At 39.4% G+C, this 22,008-nt stretch overlaps 1 protein-coding gene across 4 annotated transcripts in view; it reads right to left on the bottom strand.

Moving 5' to 3' along the window:
• LOC125269662 (macrophage mannose receptor 1-like) overlaps positions 1 to 13,998 on the bottom strand; it is a 48,761-nt gene extending 34,763 nt beyond the window's left edge. Inside the window, exons 1-4 of one of the 4 annotated variants that reach the window (XM_048192600.1) lie at positions 13,912 to 13,998; positions 13,712 to 13,763; positions 13,260 to 13,619; positions 11,188 to 11,999 (exon numbers count right to left, since the gene is read on the bottom strand). In XM_048192600.1, the coding sequence (XP_048048557.1) occupies positions 11,635 to 11,999; positions 13,260 to 13,619; positions 13,712 to 13,748 (762 nt within the window). In that variant the 5' untranslated portion in view covers positions 13,749 to 13,763; positions 13,912 to 13,998 and the 3' untranslated portion in view covers positions 11,188 to 11,634. Of the gene's footprint in view, positions 1 to 11,187; positions 12,000 to 13,259; positions 13,620 to 13,711; positions 13,764 to 13,911 lie in introns of those variants that run through there. The other 3 variants (XM_048192599.1, XM_048192596.1, XM_048192598.1) reach the window with 3 other exon arrangements.
• Between the last annotated feature and the right edge of the window lie 8,010 nt (positions 13,999 to 22,008).

Genomic DNA, 22,008 nt, shown 5'->3' with positions numbered 1-22,008 from the left:
TGTTCGGCTGATGCAGATGTGATCCTCATCGTGATATTTTTTAGGCTACTTGCTTGAAGATTAGGTGTACACTGATGTGTTTTCTGATTAATATAATAATATTTTTGGATTTTAAGTCCATTTTTGTGAGATTAAATATCATTATAAGCATAATATTCACTTTTTTTTCTGTGAATAAAGTGGCCGATCCTTATTCAATAGATAAGACGTTTTTAATGTTTATGTAGGCCTATTCATTTTTATTGTCACAGAGATTGGGACATCTATATGAAACTGATCCGTTTCAACAGAACTTCTTGTCGGTGTTACAGACATCACAGATGTTTCAAGAGTTTTTGGAGTTGCCGTTGTAATGCTAGAGCTGTAGAATGTCTTTGTGTTTTAGTTACTTTATCTTAAACCTTATTTAAATGCCAAATTCAGGAGATAGGGCCTGTAGGTGTGAAACATCCAAGGATGTGATGCTCCAAGGATGTGACACCTTCAGCAGTCAGGGGTCGCTGATAGAAAGATATCTTCATACCATTGTTTTACAGCGTTTTTAAAAACAATACTTAGGTGTTTTACAAGATAACATATTTCACAGTTCCTTGTGCTATATTCAGTATCCACATACCGCCCCAAAAAATCTATTTCAGCGCTATTTAAAAACTCGGATGACGAAGACGAAGATTTAAACCATTATTTTATTAAGTCAAGCAAAATCATGGGGAACGTACATGGACAAACAAGCTAAGAACACCTAGAGGATCACTAACATTACACCAGATTCAAGGAAAAAAATTGTTTTTCAAAGTTGTTTTGCCATGTGTAAGGAAAGCAGACACACACACACACACACACAAACAATACAAGCACACAGCAATACGCTGAAAATGTTGATATTAAAAATTGGTAAACAATTTCGAAAGCAGTGTGTTTCAGGAAAAGTGCAAACAAATCGAAGAAGCATAATAAACACAAATGTCTCCAAACTGTTACATCCTAATATTTGAGCTGGTTTCAGAGTCAATTGACTGCTGGGAAAAACCTTGTGACTTGTGTGAAGTTTGATGAGGCCGAGAACACCAGCATTGTTAAACATGCGGTACAATAACAATGTTCAATAGAAACAAGAATCCAACTGACTGAGACTGAGTTTGTTTCACATATAACTGTAAATTATCTCAGTGAAAAACAGTTCACTTGCATTTGCTAGTTATAACTATTAACATTTATGATATGTTAGAACATTTTAGTATTTTGGTGCTGAACACAAAAACTGCTTATCACGTTTTCATAAAAAGAATAACAAATGGTATAGACATAGAACACAACATCTGTTTTCTGGATCAGATTTGAAGGACAGACACCAAAAAACACTGGTGTCAAATTATTGGAGTTGACAGAATAAAAAAAAGGGCTTGAATTATCCCACCTTTCACTTAAAACTACTACTTATCAACTATAATTAATTTACTTAAAGACAAACACAAAAGAACTGTGTATCTATGACTGTGCCATGAAATGCACAGCTTTAAGTGTAATAGTTAAAAAAGTTTGAAGTGTAATAGCTGTATAACAGAAAAACAGCAAGACTCACTTTTCATGTTGGGGCGTTGTGTCTTGTGATCCCACATCGTAGACAGACCAGAAAGATGACCTAAAAGAAATATCATTTGTTTAGTCTTAAGCAGTGTCATGTCGAAGAACTAGAAGAAGCCGTTTAATTCTCTTTATGATGTATTCGATAGTGTTTTCATTAACTCCTGTGAACATGTTTGACCACATTCTGAGAGTAGTCTTTACAAACTGTACAAACATACAAAAACAAAGAAACAAAATGTAAACAACATCATCGACTAGTGGAAAAATGTCATTTACAAAACAACATAAACTTTCACAATAGACCAGGAGAGAGGATTTCTGTATTCTTTATAGCTAATTGTTTTTTTCCTATATGCCTTACACAAGTTCATAGTAAATTAGTCTCTTGAATGTACTTTTATGCAAATATAATACCTGTATAAAGATTGTTTGATTTTATATATAGCCTTTACAAGGACATGTAACTTTATGGTTCTTAATGTGTTTGCAGCATAGTCCCTCTAACAAATTTGACAGAAGAGTACAAAAATGTACAAAGATTTATTGGAGACAGAGAAGATAGTGATAATAGTTGAAAACATACTATAATCTTTCACCTCAAGCGGGATGTTGAAAGAAATTATTCTGCAGACGTTAAACAACTTAGGAAAATTGTTTGAAATGCTGGTTTGTCAAATAAGAAAGTTCAGTCATATATTTAAAAAGTTTCATCACACATACTTTCCCATGTGAGGAAAAGCACTTTTTTTGTCTTCACCTAAAACAAAAACACATCCCGACCAACAAAATGTGAATAGTGTCATCTGCTATCTGAACAAGATGACTAAATTTAGTGGAATAATAAAAACGTCATTTACAAAACCAGATTTACAAACTTGTAACAAACTTAGAAATCGCTCACAAATGGCTTTTTCTGTTTTCTGTATTTATTATAAATGGTGCTTCTCTTGTATGTTGTACCCTTTTCTTAGTGATTTGACACTTGAATTTACATGGTGATTTGTGCATATATTTTTTAATTTTATCTTTGAGTTTTACCAGAGTGTGAAATGCTGTTGAACAACCTCAAACTTTAATGAATGTGCAGCCTTCAGGATGTTGCTTAGTGTAAGTGATAGTGTACTTAAGTGTAAAACAGCAAGACTTACTGTTCGTGTTGATGCTTCATGAGATCCCATATCATAGAAAGCTGGAAAGTTGCACTAAAAGAAATATCAATTTAATCAAACACTCTCAAGCAGAAAGATTATCACTTAAATTCTTCATTTTTATTCCTATTCTGAATGTTGACAGCAAAAAACTAAACACAGTCTAACAAACATAATGTGAACAGTGTCATCTGCTATCTGAACAAGATGACTAAAACTTGGAGAGTAATAAAAATTTGCAAAACTACATTTACAAATTTTCACAACTGCTCACGAATGTGTTTCTGTATTTTTATTATAACTATACTTTTCTATGTGTGCTGTACCCTCTTTTCTTAGTGATTTTTTTTTTTTTTTTTTTTCCTGTTTTGGATACACATAACTCTGTAGAAAGATTATGTTTGAAAATTATCTATAGCTTTTGCAAAAGTGTGGAACTTTGCATCAGAGCGGTGTGACGTAGCCCTGATAAAATATGTCCATGTGTCAAAATACACACATAGATTTTAGCTATTTAAAATCTAAACTATTTACACACACAGAAAAATATCTAACTGCATATTGTCACTTTCATTGAACATTCCATTGCCTGTTTATTTGAGGGTCAAAGAAAATGGAAATAGCTGAAACATACTAAGCTACTTTCTTTATTTTGTGCTGGATGTTGAAGTTAAAAAAAGTGTTAGTAAAAAACAAACAAACAAACTAAACTTTAAAAGCAACATGAAACCATAATATCCCTATTGAAAATGTTGTATAATTGAGTTATATAATTACATGTTGAAGCATACTTTCAGTTTGAAAATGACTTCCATAGTATTTTCTTTTAGTATAAAGCTTTGTCTGGATCACCCAACACAAAGTTTTGTGTTCCGACCTCAAAAAGATCACACCTAGATTAGTTTTCTTGAGCCTTGCATGTTTGTACTATATGCTTAAAACTTAATGATCAACATGATTCCCTTGTGGTTGTTAAACACCTCACCTCAGGTAAATAATTTTAAATGTAGTTTTGTCAAAAGAAAAAAGGTTCATCCATACATTTAAAAAGGTTTTCTAAGTGGGAATTATGTATTTGTCACAAACAAATTCAAAGAGTTTTTACTCGTGTGAGGAAACCACTTGGCTACATTAGTAATAAAAAATGCTGGTCATCAGACTGTTTTAAAAGAAATTAAAGAATAAAATAAAGTAAATTTAATGGCAAACAGATGTATAAATGTTTAAATGATTAAAATCACTTATGTCTTATTTAACTCAGAAATTTGAAGTAAATGTGTATTTGTTCTTTTGCAACACACACGCACATATGCATGCACGCACACACACACACACACACACACACACACACTCATACACACACACACACACACATAGAGAAAAACACCTGTTTATTTGGGGTCAAAGACGATGATAATAGTTGAAACATTCTACACTCATCTCTTTAATTTTGTGCTGTATGTTGAAGTTAAAAAAGTGATAGTAAAAACAAACAAACTAAACTTTAAAGCAACATGAAAACATAATATTCCTATTGAAAATGTTGTATAATTGAGAATATTGTATAATTATATGTTTAAGCATACTCACACTTTTCTTTTAGTATGAATCTTGATCACTCAACACAAACTTTTGTGTTCTGCCCTCACAAAGATCACACCTAGATTAGTTTTTGCTCGTGTGAGGAAACCACTCATCTACATTAGTTATAAATATGCTGGTCATCAGACTGTTTTAAAAGAAATTAAAGAATAAAATAAAAGTAAAAAGTTTAAAGAAAATAGACAACATGTCTTGCTTTTGTGGCAAACAAATGTATAAATATTTAAACGTTTAAAATTGTGTGTCTTATTTTACTGTATTTGTATGTATTTGTTCTTTTGCAACACACATACACACAGACGCTCACACACACACACTAACTATTAAAACTAAAACATTTCAAATGTATCAAAAGTAAAGACACATTCAGATCTGAAGAAGACTTCAAATGCCTCAACCCCTGTGGAGATATGACCCCGACCCCCTGCAAGGACCCCAAACTCTGGATCAACATGCACCAGTGCTAAATTTTTCTATATATCCTAATCATTCGTTAACATATTTTCATAACTTCAGTGAGCACATTGTTTCTGCCGTAATTTAATACATTGTTTAAATTAATAAATTGTTAGCTAACTGGGTGATTTGTATATACATTTCTGAAATTGCACAACTTGCACACTCTGATACCAGATTATTGAAACGTTGACATGCACTCCCTGTAAAGCTGCTTTGAAATAATGCATATTGTGAATACAAATAAATGTGAATTGAATTGAATAATGTTATGTAGACTAAATCAGCATAAGATGTTTTTGTGTGAGAGCCCAGCGAATCACCAGAAAGGTTTTGATGAAGACATCTAAGCAATGTCGTAAAACCATTAACACAAACACAGAGGATCCCCCCACCGGGTTGACTCAGAATCACCTTCACTGTGAGTTAAATAAATGTTTTTCATTCTTTTGTCTTTTTAACATAGATCATATCGGTGAGTTTGGAAACACAGATACAGATGCTCCAGAAAGAACATCTCCCAAACAACACCTATTCTGGGGTGTGTGGTTAATGAGGACTCTTTGGCTTGATGAATATTTCTGATTCTTTGTCTTAGGAACTAACATTAATCTATAGTTTTGGTATTACTGATCATCCTATGGTGCCAACACCCACACACACACACACACACACACACACACACACACACACACACACACACACACACACAGTTGTTCTAAAAAGAACATGCCCAGACATGTAATTTTAAATAAATACCCTAGTGAAAAAAAAGTATACTTTATTGTATTTTAAATATATTCCCTTTTTCTATAGTACACTGCAAATATACTAACAAAAAATGTACTATCATTAAATATATAAAAAGTATATTAGTATCATATTTTCACAATGCAACTTTTAACACACTTTAAAATAATTGTACTTTAGTATATTTTCTAAAAATATATTTTAGAAAAATATACTTGAAGTGTAAGTTCAGTTTATTTTTTAAAAGTGTATTTATTTGCACTTTATAAAAATATATTTGAGGTATATTTTAACAGTGTGCTGAAAATGATCATTGTAACAATGCACTGAAAGTATACTTAAAAAATACATTATTTAATATCCTGAAGTTGTAGTGTATCTAATGTTAAATTTGAGTATATTTTTTTAAGTTTACTTCTTCATCCTTGGAATTCATTATATTACTTGTGCTTATTTATTTCAGTATGACTAATGCATTACAAGGCCATTTAGTATATGCAGTGTAGTCTATACAATTTCCAAATATGTGTAAATGTTTATTAAGTTTACACTGGCAGAATCATTTTACAATCGTACACACAAATCTATATTAAACAACACACCAGCAGCACAAGTAATGCGAAAAAATATGTTGAGTGGTTAAACTTATCGGAATTCAAATGTCTCTTCAACTTGGTCTGTGACCAATCAGATTTTGTTGCTCACTGCCGTCAGCCAATCAGAGCTGCTGACGTCACGGTCGTCGTCTGAATCTCCTCGCTCAGTCACTCAGGTGAAGTATAATGTCGCAATGTATAATTTATTTAATAAAACACTGAAAGCGCAATACATCGCTCAATCTTGGGGATTCTGACCAGTTCAATCAAGTGACATCGCAGACTGACCGTGATGGCGACGACAACCGGCTAATCTAATGGCCTACGCGATCCTGAAAGAACCGGAGAAAAGTGCCGCTATTGGGAGGTGAGTTGTAGTCTACCAGTTAACAAACTTTATTTTATTTTCTTTAACAAACGGAGAGCGATATTTCGGCTTGAGATCTCCTTTTTGAGTTTGTGTGTGGTGGTTTATGGCACATGTTTGTATGCAGCACCAAAACATTCATATGATTGGTCAAATCGGCCCGTATTCTGTACGATATTAATTCATAAAGTGTTTTATGCTTGACTATGTACCGAAAACAACATCGACATGCCATTCTGATACAGTTTCCTGCTGCTAATCCTCATTTACTGTTCAGAAATAGTATTGGTTCAATGTAGGATTTAGACAGACTATTGTAAACGTGAATAAAGAGTTGAACATGCTGTCTTATATCTTTGGTATATTCTGTCAACAGATGCTGTTCTTCACGAGTCTCTGCGGTCATCATTGTGCCATCAGACACAATGAGAAGCTCATCAGAAAATGGAATATAATGTGTAATTTGTATTTGTGTATAGAGGGTCACCATGGTCCAATATTTTTTTTTCTTTAATGAAAAACATGGTAAGTTTTGCTGAATCTATATTAAGTTTAAATAAAAACCATTGGATTTGTCAATGAAATATGTCTCTTCATTATGTTCTTATATTTTATTTAATTTAGTGGCCTTGAAAACAAATGCATTCAACTTTGGGAAAATGTGTTAAACTGTATTTAAATAGTAGCACAACTGTATTGTGTGAGATTATGTAATTCAAAGTACAGTAGTCAACATTTGAAGTGGATCAAAAAAGTTAGGACAACTTTGATTAATGGTTTTGATCCGCTTCAAATGTTGACTATATTATACAAAGTAGAAGTAATAACAAAGTGTATAGTTATTGACTGCAAAGTGTGTAATGTTTAATATTTGGAATAAGCCAAAGGTACTGAGCATACAGTATACTATAATATATTCAGTGTATATTGCTTGTGTTTTGTAATGTACTTAAATCACAAATAAAGTGTACTTATAACACAAAGTGTACTCATAACAGAAATAAAGTATACTTATAACACAAATAAAAGTATACTTATAACACAAATAAAGTATACTTATAATGCAAAGTATATTATAACAAAAAATTATACTTTTAACACAAATGAGGTATACTTATAACACAAATTATGTACACTTTAATATCACTAATCAAGCATGTAATTAGTCCCTACACAGACATATACTTAAAGTGTACTAAGTATACTTGAAGTTGTTCCAATTTAGTACACATAAGTATACTAAATATACTTAAAGTTGTATTTTAATACTACTTAATTTCAACTTAAATATACTTAGTACAAAATTAGTTGTTTCAAAATAGCACACTTTAAATGAACTAATCATTAACACACTTGAAATATACTAATAATTAGTCTTGCGGCAAGTATACTTAGTATGTATACTTATTAACCAGTGTGGTGTAGGGGTAATACATCCTTAATGTATTGACTCAGATATTCTGACTCAATTAACATATACCCCATTGACCAAACAGCACTGATTTTAACAGTGAGGTGTGAAATTTGCTAGGGTGACATTCACCCCACAATCAAAGGAAAAACATGGCCACCATGGTTCTCAACAGATTAGAAGAAGCCAGATACCCAGGATTCACCAAAATGTCATAAAAATGCCAAATCTGGGCTGAGATACAACCTCCATAAATTTACCCATATATCTAACTATAAATCTAACTCACTCTATATCTCATTGACACTCTTGACCTGCCAATCAGAGGGACAACACCCATAAATTCAGCCATAAAAACAGCCATTGACAACCACTGACCTGCCAATCAAGGCTCACAGCCCTCATAAAACATATTTGACATCCACTGTCCAGTCAGCTTGAGTGACAACACACAGAACATTTGGGTCATAAATTTAGCCATAAATTAGGGTAATAAATCATCATTCTGACACAAGGTGTATGATACTCTACTAACTTGACTTGAAAAAATAATACATTTTAGAAGAGTTTTACAAATAACATATGACTTAAAATGTTTTATATTATTTTAAATTATTTTATCTGTTAACTTAAATTAAAATTATCAATTGCTACTGATAATTAAAGGTAAACAGGATACGTAAGAAACAGTTTTTACATTAGTAGATGTTGCAGATCTTACCTATTGTGAGTAAAGCACCTTGGCAGGAATACAAAACACACCTTTCTTTTAGGACCTGAAAAACTGCAAAAGATAAAAACAAACAAAACAATTTGATAAAGATTTTGTGAAAATGAATGAATCTGAACTGAAAAACTACAAACCAATAAAATAATCACACTTTGTCATTTTTATTTAAAGTATTACAACAAACTGGAAAAACAAAAGTTTCAAACGGTGGTGTTGTGTCTGCTGGCTGGGTACTGCGCTGCATCTACACTGTGTGCCCTCTGTCAAGCTTGGGACTATGGCGTTATTTTACTGTCAAATGTCGAGAGCACATTATTGTGACGCGAGAGCATATCAATGTAATGCGCAAGCGCAAATCTGTCCGCTCGCGCGCAGATTTCCTTTGCTCTCGCGCAAACCTGGACGCGCACGCTCAAATATACAGTGCTCTCTTATGAACTGCCTCTCCTCTCGCTCAGATATTGCGTGTGCACGCTCAAACTGTTTCCCGTGTGCTCAAACGTGTCCTGCGCGCTCAAACTGCACATGTGCGCTCACGAATCTCTCCGGGCAAAATGAATTTGCTTTTGGATTAAACGCTGTCAAAAGTTATAAACCAATCAGAAGAGAAGACTGATCCATGAAAATGCTACATGGAATCTTATTGGCTGAGAGTGAACTGCGCCTGGAATTCTTTCGACAAAAATATATATTTTATTTCTTTACAATTTAATAATATTTATCAAATGTAACCTAGTCTAACTGCATCACATTACAGGTCAAACCCCTATTTATCTAAACAAACAAACAAAAAATGTTTCTTAAAGTTATTGTGGTCATACGTTTTGTGTTGAAATTTTTTTTTAAAAATAGGTAACATTTTACAATAAGGTTTTTATTTGTTAACATTAGTTAATGTATTATCTAACATGAACTAACAATGTGCAATACATTACTGTAATTATTAATCTTTGTTAAGAATTCCAGGCGCAGTTCACTCTCAGCCAATAAGATTCTACGTAGCATTTTCATGGATCAGTCGTCTCTTCTGATTGGTTTATAACCTTTGACAGCGTTTAATCCAAAAGCAAATTAATTTCTGCAAGAGCACGGAGAGATTCGTGAGCGCACATGTGCAGTTTGAGCGCGCAGGACACGTTTGAGCACGCGGGAAACAGTTTGAGCGTGCACACGCAATATCTGAGCGAGAGGAGAGGCAGTTCATAAGAGAGCACTGTATATTTGAGCGCGCGCGTCCAGATTTGCGCGAGAGCAGACAGATTTGCGCTCGCGCATTACATTGATATGCTCTCGCGTCACAATAATGTGCTCTCGACATTTGACAGTAAAATAACGCCATAGGGAAGAGGAGAGGCTGGATCCAGATGCAAGCAGATATTTAATAAAACAAGAGATAATCCAAACATGAACAACCAGAAACACAGGGCAAAACACACGCTACATCCTTACAAAGACAACGACTGATTGAAAGACACAAGATTAGCCCTGTCTGAATACCCACACTTGCGGTCTTGGCCACTGGAGAGCACGCGACAGGAAGTAAGTGCGCAAGACTGTCCCATGTCTTAAAAATGCCCAAGTGCAGTGATGAGTGGGCTATGTGTATTTTGTACATCATTTGCAACTGCTTTTTATCACTTAAAAGAAGCCCCACAATTTTAATATTGTCTTCTGTTAGTTACATAGGGACCACTGAACAGACATTTAGAAGTGTATTTTAAAATGCAAAGCACTGAAAATATTTTAAAAAAGAAAAAAAAAAAGCTCTGTAAACACTTGCATATTTTTGCAAGATTATAAGTGTGTCCCATCGGGTAATCAAAAGCTCTACACACATTTGCAGTCTTCACACCCACTTGAACACTTGGGGTAAATAAAGGAAATACATCATATAAGTAGGCAAGTGGTCAAGTGCAAAGACCGCAAATGTGGGTATTTGGACAGGGCTAATATATAGGCTGGGTTAACAATGTAATTGTGCACAGGTGGATATGATCAGTGATGATGAGTCCAGGCAAAGGATTATGGGGGATGAAGTCCATGAATGAGTGGCAATGGTCTGGGGAAGTGTTCCCTCCGGTGACTATCAAGGGCACTCCAGCTGGTGATCGTGACAGTCCTATTATTAATAAACTGCTTCTGTTACCTTTTTTTTTTTTTTAGTTATTCGGTGTTTGGTTGAGAATGTCTTACTCCAGAAGGTGGTTTTGGAACCTGCATACCTTCAGGAAACAAGGTTTAGGTCAGACAACCGAGAGTTCAGGGTATATGTGACGGTATGTACTAGTGGAAACTAATGAATAGGTGCTTCTTTGGCTGTTACTGGTGTTGTTGAAGTTGCTGGTGGATTGAACATCACTAACACCATCAAGCAGAAAAACCTGCGTCAGACTATTGAGAAGATCATCAATGATTTCCTGAATTCAATCAAACCAATCATTGCTTCTAAATAAAATTGGTAACATCACAGAGTTATGCACAGATTTTGCATATCTGTCATTGTGACATTTGTGAAATCAGGAAATAATCAGAGGTCAGAATACTGACTGTAGATGAGTTTATTTGAGCTCATGTTCTGTTTCACATGTTTATCTGATGGTTTTGATCAAACACAAGATATTTTATACCCAAACTTCACTTCAGCTTTTCTAAGAATAAACCAGATTTCATTCTGAGACACAAACAATATTATTCTGAAGAGCTGCTGCTCACAGATTCACATTCAACCAGTTACTGATATAGATAAGATTAGTGAAAACATAAAGAGACGTAACCACACCAGATATACAAAGAGATTTACAAAACACACTTAACATCTAAAGAATATTAAACATTAATATTAAAACATTTTAAAAAGATCACATTATGCCATGATGATTAAAATTTAGCAGTTAGCAGATTCACTCAGAACTTACTAAAACAAATACAAGTAAATAAGAGAAAAAAAGAAGAATGAAAACAGTGAATGTAAGTAAACACACAAACATTCACTCATCATTTCTGCAGATGAAGTTGAGTTTGCGAGTTTCAGGAAGGCTGATCCAGCGCTGATCTCCTCCAGACTGAACTGCTCCTTTTCTCTTCTCGAGGCGACAGTCTTCCGGTTCTACTCCGTTCCCTGGAGCCCAGTTCTGATAGCACACGATCTCTCCGCTCAACCAGAGCCACATGTTCATAAGGCAGTAATTGTGTAAACCCAACCACACCGCCTCAGTAGACGCCTGTTTAACCACATTCATCACACGACGCTGAATCTCTTCTGAATGAACCGAGACCAGATCCACATGATTCTGTCTGCAGTATCTCAGAGCTTCAGGCCACGTCAGATTCTCTTTGATCAGGATCAGTTTATCTGGACACAAAACAAACCACAAGAAAAACTAGAGAGAGACTGATCAAAAACAACATGCAGGACAAAGGCTGCATTTACACTTGGGATTAATATGCGATCACAGTGATCCGATCAAGCAGATCAGGTCATTAGCTTATCAGGACACAGCACGTTTATATTTGTTCACATTAAGTGGCCTCTATCTTGATAACTAATCGGAATTCTGTTTTCTGCACAATATTTAAATTAGGTGCATTTGAAAGGCAGATGCTTCAAATGGCCTCATATATATATATATAAAAAACCCCTTTAACTTTAGCCCCTATCAATGCAGTGCAAACAACACAGAATGTTTCTGATTTATTTCACAAAAGTATGCAATCGATCACAAACAGAGAACTTAATCTACCAATTTAAGTTTCCCAACATTAATCTTGTATGGTGAAAAAAAAAAATTGATGGATTTCATGATTGAAAGGAGTGCGCAAGCATTTGTATTGTTTTTGTAATATGTAACGGCAGAATCTGAACACCTTGTATTAAAGAAATAAAAGAATGCACATCACATTAAAGAGCATTAATTAGAACTAAACAAGGGTAGGCCATACGACACCAGATAAGAGTAAAGACGAGACAAATTAAACAATATCCTATTGCTTTCACTCACTACTTTACTTTCCATGCAATCTCCAGTCTTAGATCAAATTATCTTTTTTAAAATGGAAAAAAATACTTCCAGAGTTGAAAAATAACTGGTTAAACAAGTCACATCATCCAGGTTTAAAGTTAAGTTAAGCGTGAAATATTGGTAATAAACTAATACAATCTAAATGAGGCGATCACAAATGCTTTTATAATGTTGCACAATTAAGGTTTCATGTTCAAAGTTTTCAAGTTCAAAGAATTTTAATTTCTTGTCAAAACTGCGTCTGTCCATGATTTTCTGAGAGCCAAACGGAGAGACTGGGTGCGGATTTAAATGACGTCGCCCTCTGAATGTAGATACGTTGGCTGGATCGCGTTTACATTACACTGAGATCCGACTACAATGCGTCCTCGACTACCTCGGAACCAGCACACGTTGATCGGATAACATTCCGATCACAAACGCGTCTACACTTGTCTTTTCAACGTGTATGTGGACAACATCCAGATACAGGTCACATGTTAATGCCAAATGTAAACACAGCCAAACACTGTGAAGGAATTTGCCACATCAGACATGTAGCGTGAACTTTAAGATATCTGAAGGTGATGGATGGATTGTGAGGATCTGCTCACCTTCATGACACATAAAAGAAAATTGGCTGTTGCAAGAGTTGTCATTCCAGCGTCCTGTGTTTGGATAAATTTCTGCACATTTTTCATAACCTCCATAATTATCAGGTTGACCAGAATCCCAGTTTCTGAATGTGGAGTTACTCTGATCTGACCACTGCCATGGAACTCCAACTCTGAACAGACCGATCCAGACATGTCCACCGTTCGCATTCTTCCTCAGCTCGTTCATGTCCTTCATGTTGTCAACGGTGGCCAGATCTGTGTATTTCTCTCTGCAGTAACTCTGAGCTTCAGTCCAGTTCTTTGGCACGTTTATAAAGTGATACTGACGCTGAACACATTCAGATACGGAGCAGAGAGCTGTGAAAGAGAGGCTTTGATTTAATGCTTTTCATAACAGAGTCAAACCTGATGAAACTATAAACCATAAATAAAACAACAAACACACTCACCAATGAGAAGAAGAATCAAATATAGAGTTTGGTCCATTTCTGAGGAAGAAATCTGAGAATAGAGTGTAGATGTAATAAAAGTTAAACACAAAAGTATGAAATAAATATACAAATTTAGCAGCTTAACTGGATTCACAATCATTAAGACCATATTAACATCTCAAAGTCTAATTGTGGTTAAAGAATGAAGTTGTTCTTACTTTAGAGGTCGTGTGTTTCTGTCCTGAGTCTGATGTTTCTGTCTGTCTTTAAACAAAGTGATTATTATATCTGCTTTCATTCAGTACATCACATCATTTGTTTATTTCACTCTTAAAAACCCCCACAAAGAAACAAAAACCTTTTACATTTTTTTCTTTCTCATTTGTGTGTCCACGTCATTTCTCTGATTTTTTTTGATAGTTGCTGTTTTTCTTTGGAAGTGTGTTAATTTGAATATGCTAGAGATTCTGTACGTATATTGTATTTCCATAGCGGTTTCACAGAAAAAATCCACCTCATCATTTGCATTTTATTTTTTACTTATTATTTGTTTCCATGTTCTTTTTTAGCTTTGTTACTGTCAGTTAGTAATAGCATGTTTCTGCAGCCCAAAACACAATATTTAAGATGCACTTTGTGTCTACATTAACACAATATCTCTTCATTGTGTCATGAGTGCTGTTGTCACAGGGACGAACTCCATGATCCCCTCCTCTGGTCAGCAGAGGGTGCCCTCACCCGAATATTGACACTCGCACATTCACTACATTTCCCATCAGCCCCGTACCTGGTACTGATCACGCCACCCAGCTGCAGCTCATTGGTTAGGTCTATATAAACTGTTCCTGCGTCACTCCTCGTTGCGAGGTCTTGTTTACTACGATGCAATTCTGAGCGTTATTTCCTGTATTTGCCTATCTGTTGTGACCCAGTTTGTTTACCCGTTTACGATTCTCTGCTACCTGCCTACTGGACTATTTGCTTTGTGTTTTGACCTGTGATTGTTCTCCACCTGTCCTGATCTCCTGCTTGTTTTACGACCACGACTTTGTCTGCCCTCTGTCACTGTATCTGCCGGTTATGGCCATTGCCTGTTTGACTACGTTTTATAATAAAGCCTGCAAATGGATCCTACTGTGAGTAACGAGTCGTCACAGCTGTATAACGAAAATATAATGGCCAATTCGGTTGTTAAGTCTGACGTCACGCGGCAGCGCTTCCGGGTCCAAACGCTCTATCTCGTACCAAAGGAAAAACAACAATGTGGTGTAATACTACAAAAAATGTATAATCATAACCTTTATCTCCATACCAAAATGCCAGATGGCCAGACAGTGATTCATCTTTTATAAATCGTTAATATATTAATGTCTATGACGCTGTGAGCACAGAGACTGCTGTGTAGACTGGAAGTATTTAAAATCTTTAACTTTTTAAAATGTTAGTGTTACAAACACAGGAGGTCAGAGACACAGGAAGTATAAATATAAGATGTTTATTTCACAACCAGATAAACAACAGTGAAGCAGGTGAGTGAATGGCAAATCTTCATGTGAATCGTGAGAATGAGAATGGTAATAGTGTCCTTTGTTTTGTAGGTGACGGATGATGGCAGAATGCAGATATCCAGACACAATGATGACATTGGAGAACACACAAGAAGACAGAGCACACAGGAAGAGAACAGGAGAAACACTGGAGACGGGTAAGTAGTCCAACGGAGTCCTTGAGGTAAGCATACAGGTAAGATGCTAACGAGACCGGACAATGAACACAGAACACAGAACTGGACCACGGAGCAATGGAAGAAGGTTCCCAGAATTCAATCCAATCGAGCATCTGTGGGATGTGCTGAACAAACAAGTGTGATCCATTGAGGCTCCACCTCACAACTTACAGGACTAGATACCACAGCACACCTTCAGGGGAGTCCATGCCTTTATGGGTCAAGGAATTAGTGAGTTGGAGCTCACTACAGATTACTTATGGCTTAGTAATAGTGTGCTTCGCCATTCAGGCAAGCACCACTATTTATTTTAACCAGACTGACTTTATTTCTGTCAGACGTCTACAGAAGTTATTATTGAGAATTAACAGGTTTAGATGTTGATGTTTCATTTGAAGTCACCATTATGATGATCAGTATTTGCTTTAGTTGGGATCTTGGTTCTCGTACTTCTTATGTTAGCTTTTATTAAAACACATACTTATTTAAATTTCTAATTTGCACACATCATAATTGTACATACAAATTGTCTATATTATATATCATTTATTTGCACTTGTCTATCTTGTATATTATTCTTTTATTCCTTTTATTATCTGTCTTGTCGCTGTCACTCTGTTGCACTGTGGAGCTTCTGTCACTAAAACAAAACAAATTCCTAGTGTGTGTAAACATACCTGGCAATAAAGATTCTGATTCTGATTCTTCTGATTATTTGCCCGCTGTAACTGTGTGTTTGTAAAACACATTTGTTGAGACAAAGAAAGCCAAGATAATGTGACATCAGATGTTATAATCTCCTTGTTGTTGTAACTTGTGACATGCAATGTCCAGCATAATGCATGGCCAGTGACACCAGTTATGCAGATCTTTGTGTTGTGGTTGTTGGAAACAAACATGGGACAGCAGGCGGCAGTTTCGCTGAAATATCAGATAGCAAACGGATGTGGGCCACTTTAGGCAATGATGCGGCACTACAGGCCTTCTTATGGCCCGGACAAAATGTATGTGAGCCTTAAGTGGCCCACATGTAACATGGCAAATATGGCCCAAATATTTCAAATCACATGTGGGCCTTTTTAGGCAAAGATGCGGCACTTACGGCAATGTGTAATCTGAATGTGAGCCTGAAGTGGCCCGTGTGATAAATAATGAAAATGGGCCAAATATCGCAAACCAAATGTGGGCCATCTTTGGCAAAAATGTGGCACAATCAATAATGGCTAATCTGGCTTTAAACCAAATATGGCCCACATATGCTGCAGCAAATGTGGCCCAGTTATCTTAAAACACAACTGGGCCAGTTTTGGCAAAGATGTGGAAAGTAAACACTGGCGATTCTGAATGTGAACCTTAAGTGGCCCAGACATGGCATAACAAATATGGCCCAGATACATTACTTCAACTTTGGACCACATTTGGCTAATGTACGGCACAGTCAGCACTGGCTAGCAGGGTGTAAGCCTAAACTGGCCCACATATAATGCAGCAAATGTGGCCCAGTTATCTTTAAACATATCTGGGCCAGTTTTGGCAAAGATGACGGAGTGTAATCACTGGCGATTCTGAATGTGAACCTAAAGTGGCCCACAAATGGCATAACAAATATGGCCCAGATACATTACTTCAACTTTGGACCACATTTGGCTAATGTACGGCACAGTCAGCACTGGCTAGCAGGGTGTAAGCCTAAACTGGCCCACATATAATGCAGCAAATGTGGCCCAGTTATCTTTAAACTTATCTGGGCCAGTTTTGGCAAAGATTATGGAGTGTAATCACTGGCGATTCTGAATGTGAACCTAAAGTGGCCCACAAATTGCATAACAAATATGGCCCAGATACATTACACCAACTTTGGACCACATTTGGCTAATGTACGGCACAGTCAGCACTGGCTAGCAGGGTGTAAGCCTAAACTGGCCCACATATAATGCAGAAAATGTGGCCCAGTTATTCTTAAAACATATCTGGGCCAGTTTTGGCAAAGATTACGGAGTGTAATCACTGGCGATTCTGAATGTGAACCTAAAGTGGCCCACAAATGGCATAACAACTATGGGCCAGATACATTATTTCAACTTTGGACCACATTTGGTTAATGTACGGCACAGTCAGCACTGGCTAACCAGGATGTAAGCCTAAACTGGCCCACATATAATGCAGCAAATGTGGCCCAGTTATCTTAAAACATATCTGGGCCAGTTTTGGCTAAATTGTGGGACAGTATTAACTGGCAAATCTGAATGTGAACCTTAAGTGGCCCACAAATGGCATAACAACTATGGGCCAGATACATTATTTCAACTTTGGACCACATTTGGCTAATGTACGGCACAGTCAGCACTGGCTAACCAGGATGTAAGCCTAAACTGGCCCCCATATAATGCAGCAAATGTGGCCCAGTTATCTTTAAACTTATCTGGGCCAGTTTTGGCAAAGATTATGGAGTGTAATCACTGGCGATTCTGAATGTGAACCTAAAGTGGCCCACAAATGGCATAACAAATATGGCCCAGATACATTACACCAACTTTGGACCACATTTGGCTAATGTACGGCACAGTCAGCACTGGCTAGCAGGGTGTAAGCCTAAACTGGCCCACATATAATGCAGCAAATGTGGCCCAGTTATCTTAAAACATATCTGTGTCACGGTGCACACAAGAACAAGATGGTAAGATCCAAGTGCAGCGATGTTTATTACAGGAGACTCCAAGCATGTAATCCAGAACACAGGCAAAGGTTAAACTCCACAAAAACAGTCCAATACAAAAAGCCAGAGAAACAAAGTGCACGTAACAAAATACAACAAACCACAACCAAGGACAGAAACAACTGAGACTAAATAGACAGACACTGATAACAAACACAAAACAGCTGAGTGCAATGAGTGGGATAATGAGTCCAAGAGTGAGTATGGGTATTGTAGTCCAAGGGGTGAAAACAAGAGTCCAAGATGGAGTGCCCTCTAGTGGCTGATAGGGCACTCTCACTGGTGATCATGACATTACCCCCCCTCAAAGGAGCGGCTACCAGACGCTCCACCAGACAAAACAAAAACACAAAAACTCAGGAGGGAGGTGGACAGGAGGAGGATCAGGGGGAGGGATGGTGGGCCAGCTCCAGGGTGCCCAACTGATAGCCAGGGTGGTGCTGGAGGAACTGACCAGGCTGGTTCCAGTGGTTCTGGAGTCCTGGCTGAGTGCCAGGGTGGCACTGGAGGAACTGACCAGGCTGGTTCCAGAGGGTCTGGAATCCTGGCTGATTGCCAGGGTGGCGCTGGAGGAACTGACCAGGCTGGTTCCAACGGTTCAGACGGCCTGGGCAGTGGCGGCAGGGCAGAAAGCCTGGGCAGCGGCGGCAGGGCAGAGGGCTTGGATGACGGCGGCAGGACAGAAGATCTGGGCGGTGGCGGCAGGGCAGAAGGCTTGGACGGCGGCAGGGCAGTAGGCTTGGACGGCGGCGGCAGGGCTGGCCAAGGGTGCTTCGTGGCCATATCAGGGAGAGCGGGCAGCTCGGTGACGGCCTCCGTGGCCGTATCAGGGAGAGCGGACAGCTCGATGACGGCCTCCGTGGCCGTATCAGGGAGAGCGGAGGACTCAAGGACGGCAGCGGGCTCAGACTGGAACTGCTCTGGGACGGCAACGAGTTCAGACTGGAACTGCTCAGGGACGGCAACGTGCTCAGACTGGGGCTGCTCTGGGACGGCAGCGTGCTCAGGCTGGGGCTGCTCTGGGACGGCAGCATGCTCAGGCTGGGGCTGCTCTGGGACGGCAGCGTGCTCAGGCTGGGGCTGCTCTGGGACGGCAGCGTGCTCAGGCTGGGGCTGCTCTGGGACGGCAGCGTGCTCAGGCTGGGGCTGCTCTGGGACGGCAGCGTGCTCAGGCTGGGGCTGCTCTGAGAGCATCCTCCAGGCACGCAAGACCGCCAAAACATAGAACGTGAGGACAGCCCTCTTAGCCATCACCGGACTGATAGGGAGAGCATGCCGTACTGGAGCGGACTCACTGGCTGGAGCGGACTCACTGGCTGGAGCGGACTCACTGGCTGGAGCGGACTCACTGGCTGGAGCGGACTCACTGGCTGAAGCAGGCTCTGGAGTGGACTCACTAACTGAAGCGGGCTCTGGAGTGGATTCACTGACTGGAGCGGGCTCTGGAGTGGACTCACTGGCTGGAGCGGGCTCTGGAACGGACTCACTGGCTGGAGCGGGCTCTGGAGTGGACTCACTGGCTGGAGCGGGCTCTGGAGCGGACTCACTGGCTGGAGCGGGCTCGGGCTGTTCTGAGTGCATCCTCCAGGCACGCAAGACAGCCAAAATATAAAAAGTGAAGACAGACCTCCTGGCCATCACGGGACTGACAGGGAGAGCATGCGGGACTGGAGTGGACTCACTGGCTAGAGCGGGCTCTGGAGTGGACTCACTGGCTGGAGCGGACTCACTGGCTGGAGCGGACTCACTGGCTGGAGCGGACTCACTGGCTGGAGCGGGCTCTGGAGTGGGCTCACAGGCTGGAGCGGGCTCTGTAGTGGACTCACTGGCTGGAGCGGGCTCTGTAGTGGGCTCACTGGCTGGAGCGGGCTCTGTAGGGGACTCACTGGCTGGAGCGGACTCACTGACTGGAGCGGACTCACTGGCTGGAGCGGGCTCTGTAGTGGGCTCACTGGCTGGAGCGGGCTCTGTAGGGGACTCACTGGCTGGAGCGGACTCACTGGCTGGAGCGGACTCACTGACTGGAGCGGACTCACTGACTGGAGCGGACTCACTGACTGGAGCAGGCTCTGGAGTGGACTCACTAACTGAAGCGGGCTCTGGAGTGGATTCACTGACTGGAGCGAGCTCTGGAGAGGCCTCCGGGTCTTGGGGGATGGAAGCCTTCCTCCTCCTCTTCCTTTTAGATGTGGGAAGCGGAGACTCAGTGCCAACCTCCTCTGAGGCCTCTGAAGCGGATTCACGGGCTGGGACGCACTCATGGGCTGGAGCAGGCCTTGGAAAGGACACACGGGCTGGAGCGGGCACACGGGCTGGAGCGGGTGCTGGAGGTAGTCGAAGCGGCCCATTCCCACGCAGATGCAGGTAATTGGAGAAATTCCAAAAGTTTAACCCCCTTACCAGCTCCATCTCCCACTGCAGCAGAGGTTTATCCAGACAGTTATTAATTGTGTCTTTGAGGACCGTATCAGAGAGACCATACCCCTCCGCCCGTGACCAGAACTTCTGGACGAATGCCCGCACTCCCATTCTCCTCTGGCGGAGAGTTGCCAAAAGGGCCTGAGCCTCCTCAGCCCCCACGGATGACCGGAGTCTCCTGCTGCTGGATCCTTGCATAGCGGTGGTTTGTTCTGTCACGGTGCACACAAGAACAAGATGGTAAGATCCAAGTGCAGCGATGTTTATTACAGGAGACTCCAAGCATGTAATCCAGAACACAGGCAAAGGTTAAACTCCACAAAAACAGTCCAATACAAAAAGCCAGAGAAACAAAGTGCACGTAACAAAATACAACAAACCACAACCAAGGACAGAAACAACTGAGACTAAATAGACAGACACTGATAACAAACACAAAACAGCTGAGTGCAATGAGTGGGATAATGAGTCCAAGAGTGAGTATGGGTATTGTAGTCCAAGGGGTGAAAACAAGAGTCCAAGATGGAGTGCCCTCTAGTGGCTGATAGGGCACTCTCACTGGTGATCATGACAATCTGGGCCAGTTTTGGCTAAATTGTGGGACAGTAATAACTGGCAAATCTGAATGTGAACCTTAAGTGGCCCACAAATGGCATAACAAATATAGCCCAGATACATTACACCAACTTTGGACCACATTTGGCTAATGTACGGCACAGTCAGCACTGGCTAACCAGGATGTAAGCCTAAACTGGCCCACATATAATGCAGCAAATGTGGCCCAGTTATCTTAAAACATATCTGGGCCAGTTTTGGCTAAATTGTGGGACAGTAATAACTGGCAAATCTGAATGTGAACCTTAAGTGGCCCACAAATGGCATAACAACTATGGGCCAGATACATTATTTCAACTTTGGACCACATTTGGCTAATGTACGGCACAGTCAGCACTGGCTAACCAGGATGTAAGCCTAAACTGGCCCCCATATAATGCAGCAAATGTGGCCCAGTTAGCTTAAAACATATCTGGGCCAGTTTTGGCAAAGATGACGGAGTGTAATCACTGGCGATTCTGAATGTGAACCTAAAGTGGCCCACAAATGGCATAACAAATATGGCCCAGATACATTACTTCAACTTTGGACCACATTTGGTTAATGTACGGCACAGTCAGCACTGGCTAACCAGAGTGTAAGCCTAAACTGGCCCACATATAATGCAGCAAATGTGGCCCAGTTATCTTAAAACATATCTGGGCCAGTTTTGGCTAAATTGTGTGACAGTAATAACTGGCAAATCTGAATGTGAACCTTAAGTGGCCCACAAATGGCATAACAAATATGGCCCAGATACATTACACCAACTTTGGACCACATTTGGCTAATGTACGGCACAGTCAGCACTGGCTAGCAGGGTGTAAGCCTAAACTGGCCCACATACTGTATAATGCAGCA

The sequence above is a fragment of the Megalobrama amblycephala genome, linkage group LG6, assembly GCF_018812025.1.
Source record: "Megalobrama amblycephala isolate DHTTF-2021 linkage group LG6, ASM1881202v1, whole genome shotgun sequence".
Lineage (NCBI taxonomy): Eukaryota > Metazoa > Chordata > Actinopteri > Cypriniformes > Xenocyprididae > Megalobrama > Megalobrama amblycephala.
This window is presented reverse-complemented; position numbering and strand designations above follow the sequence as displayed.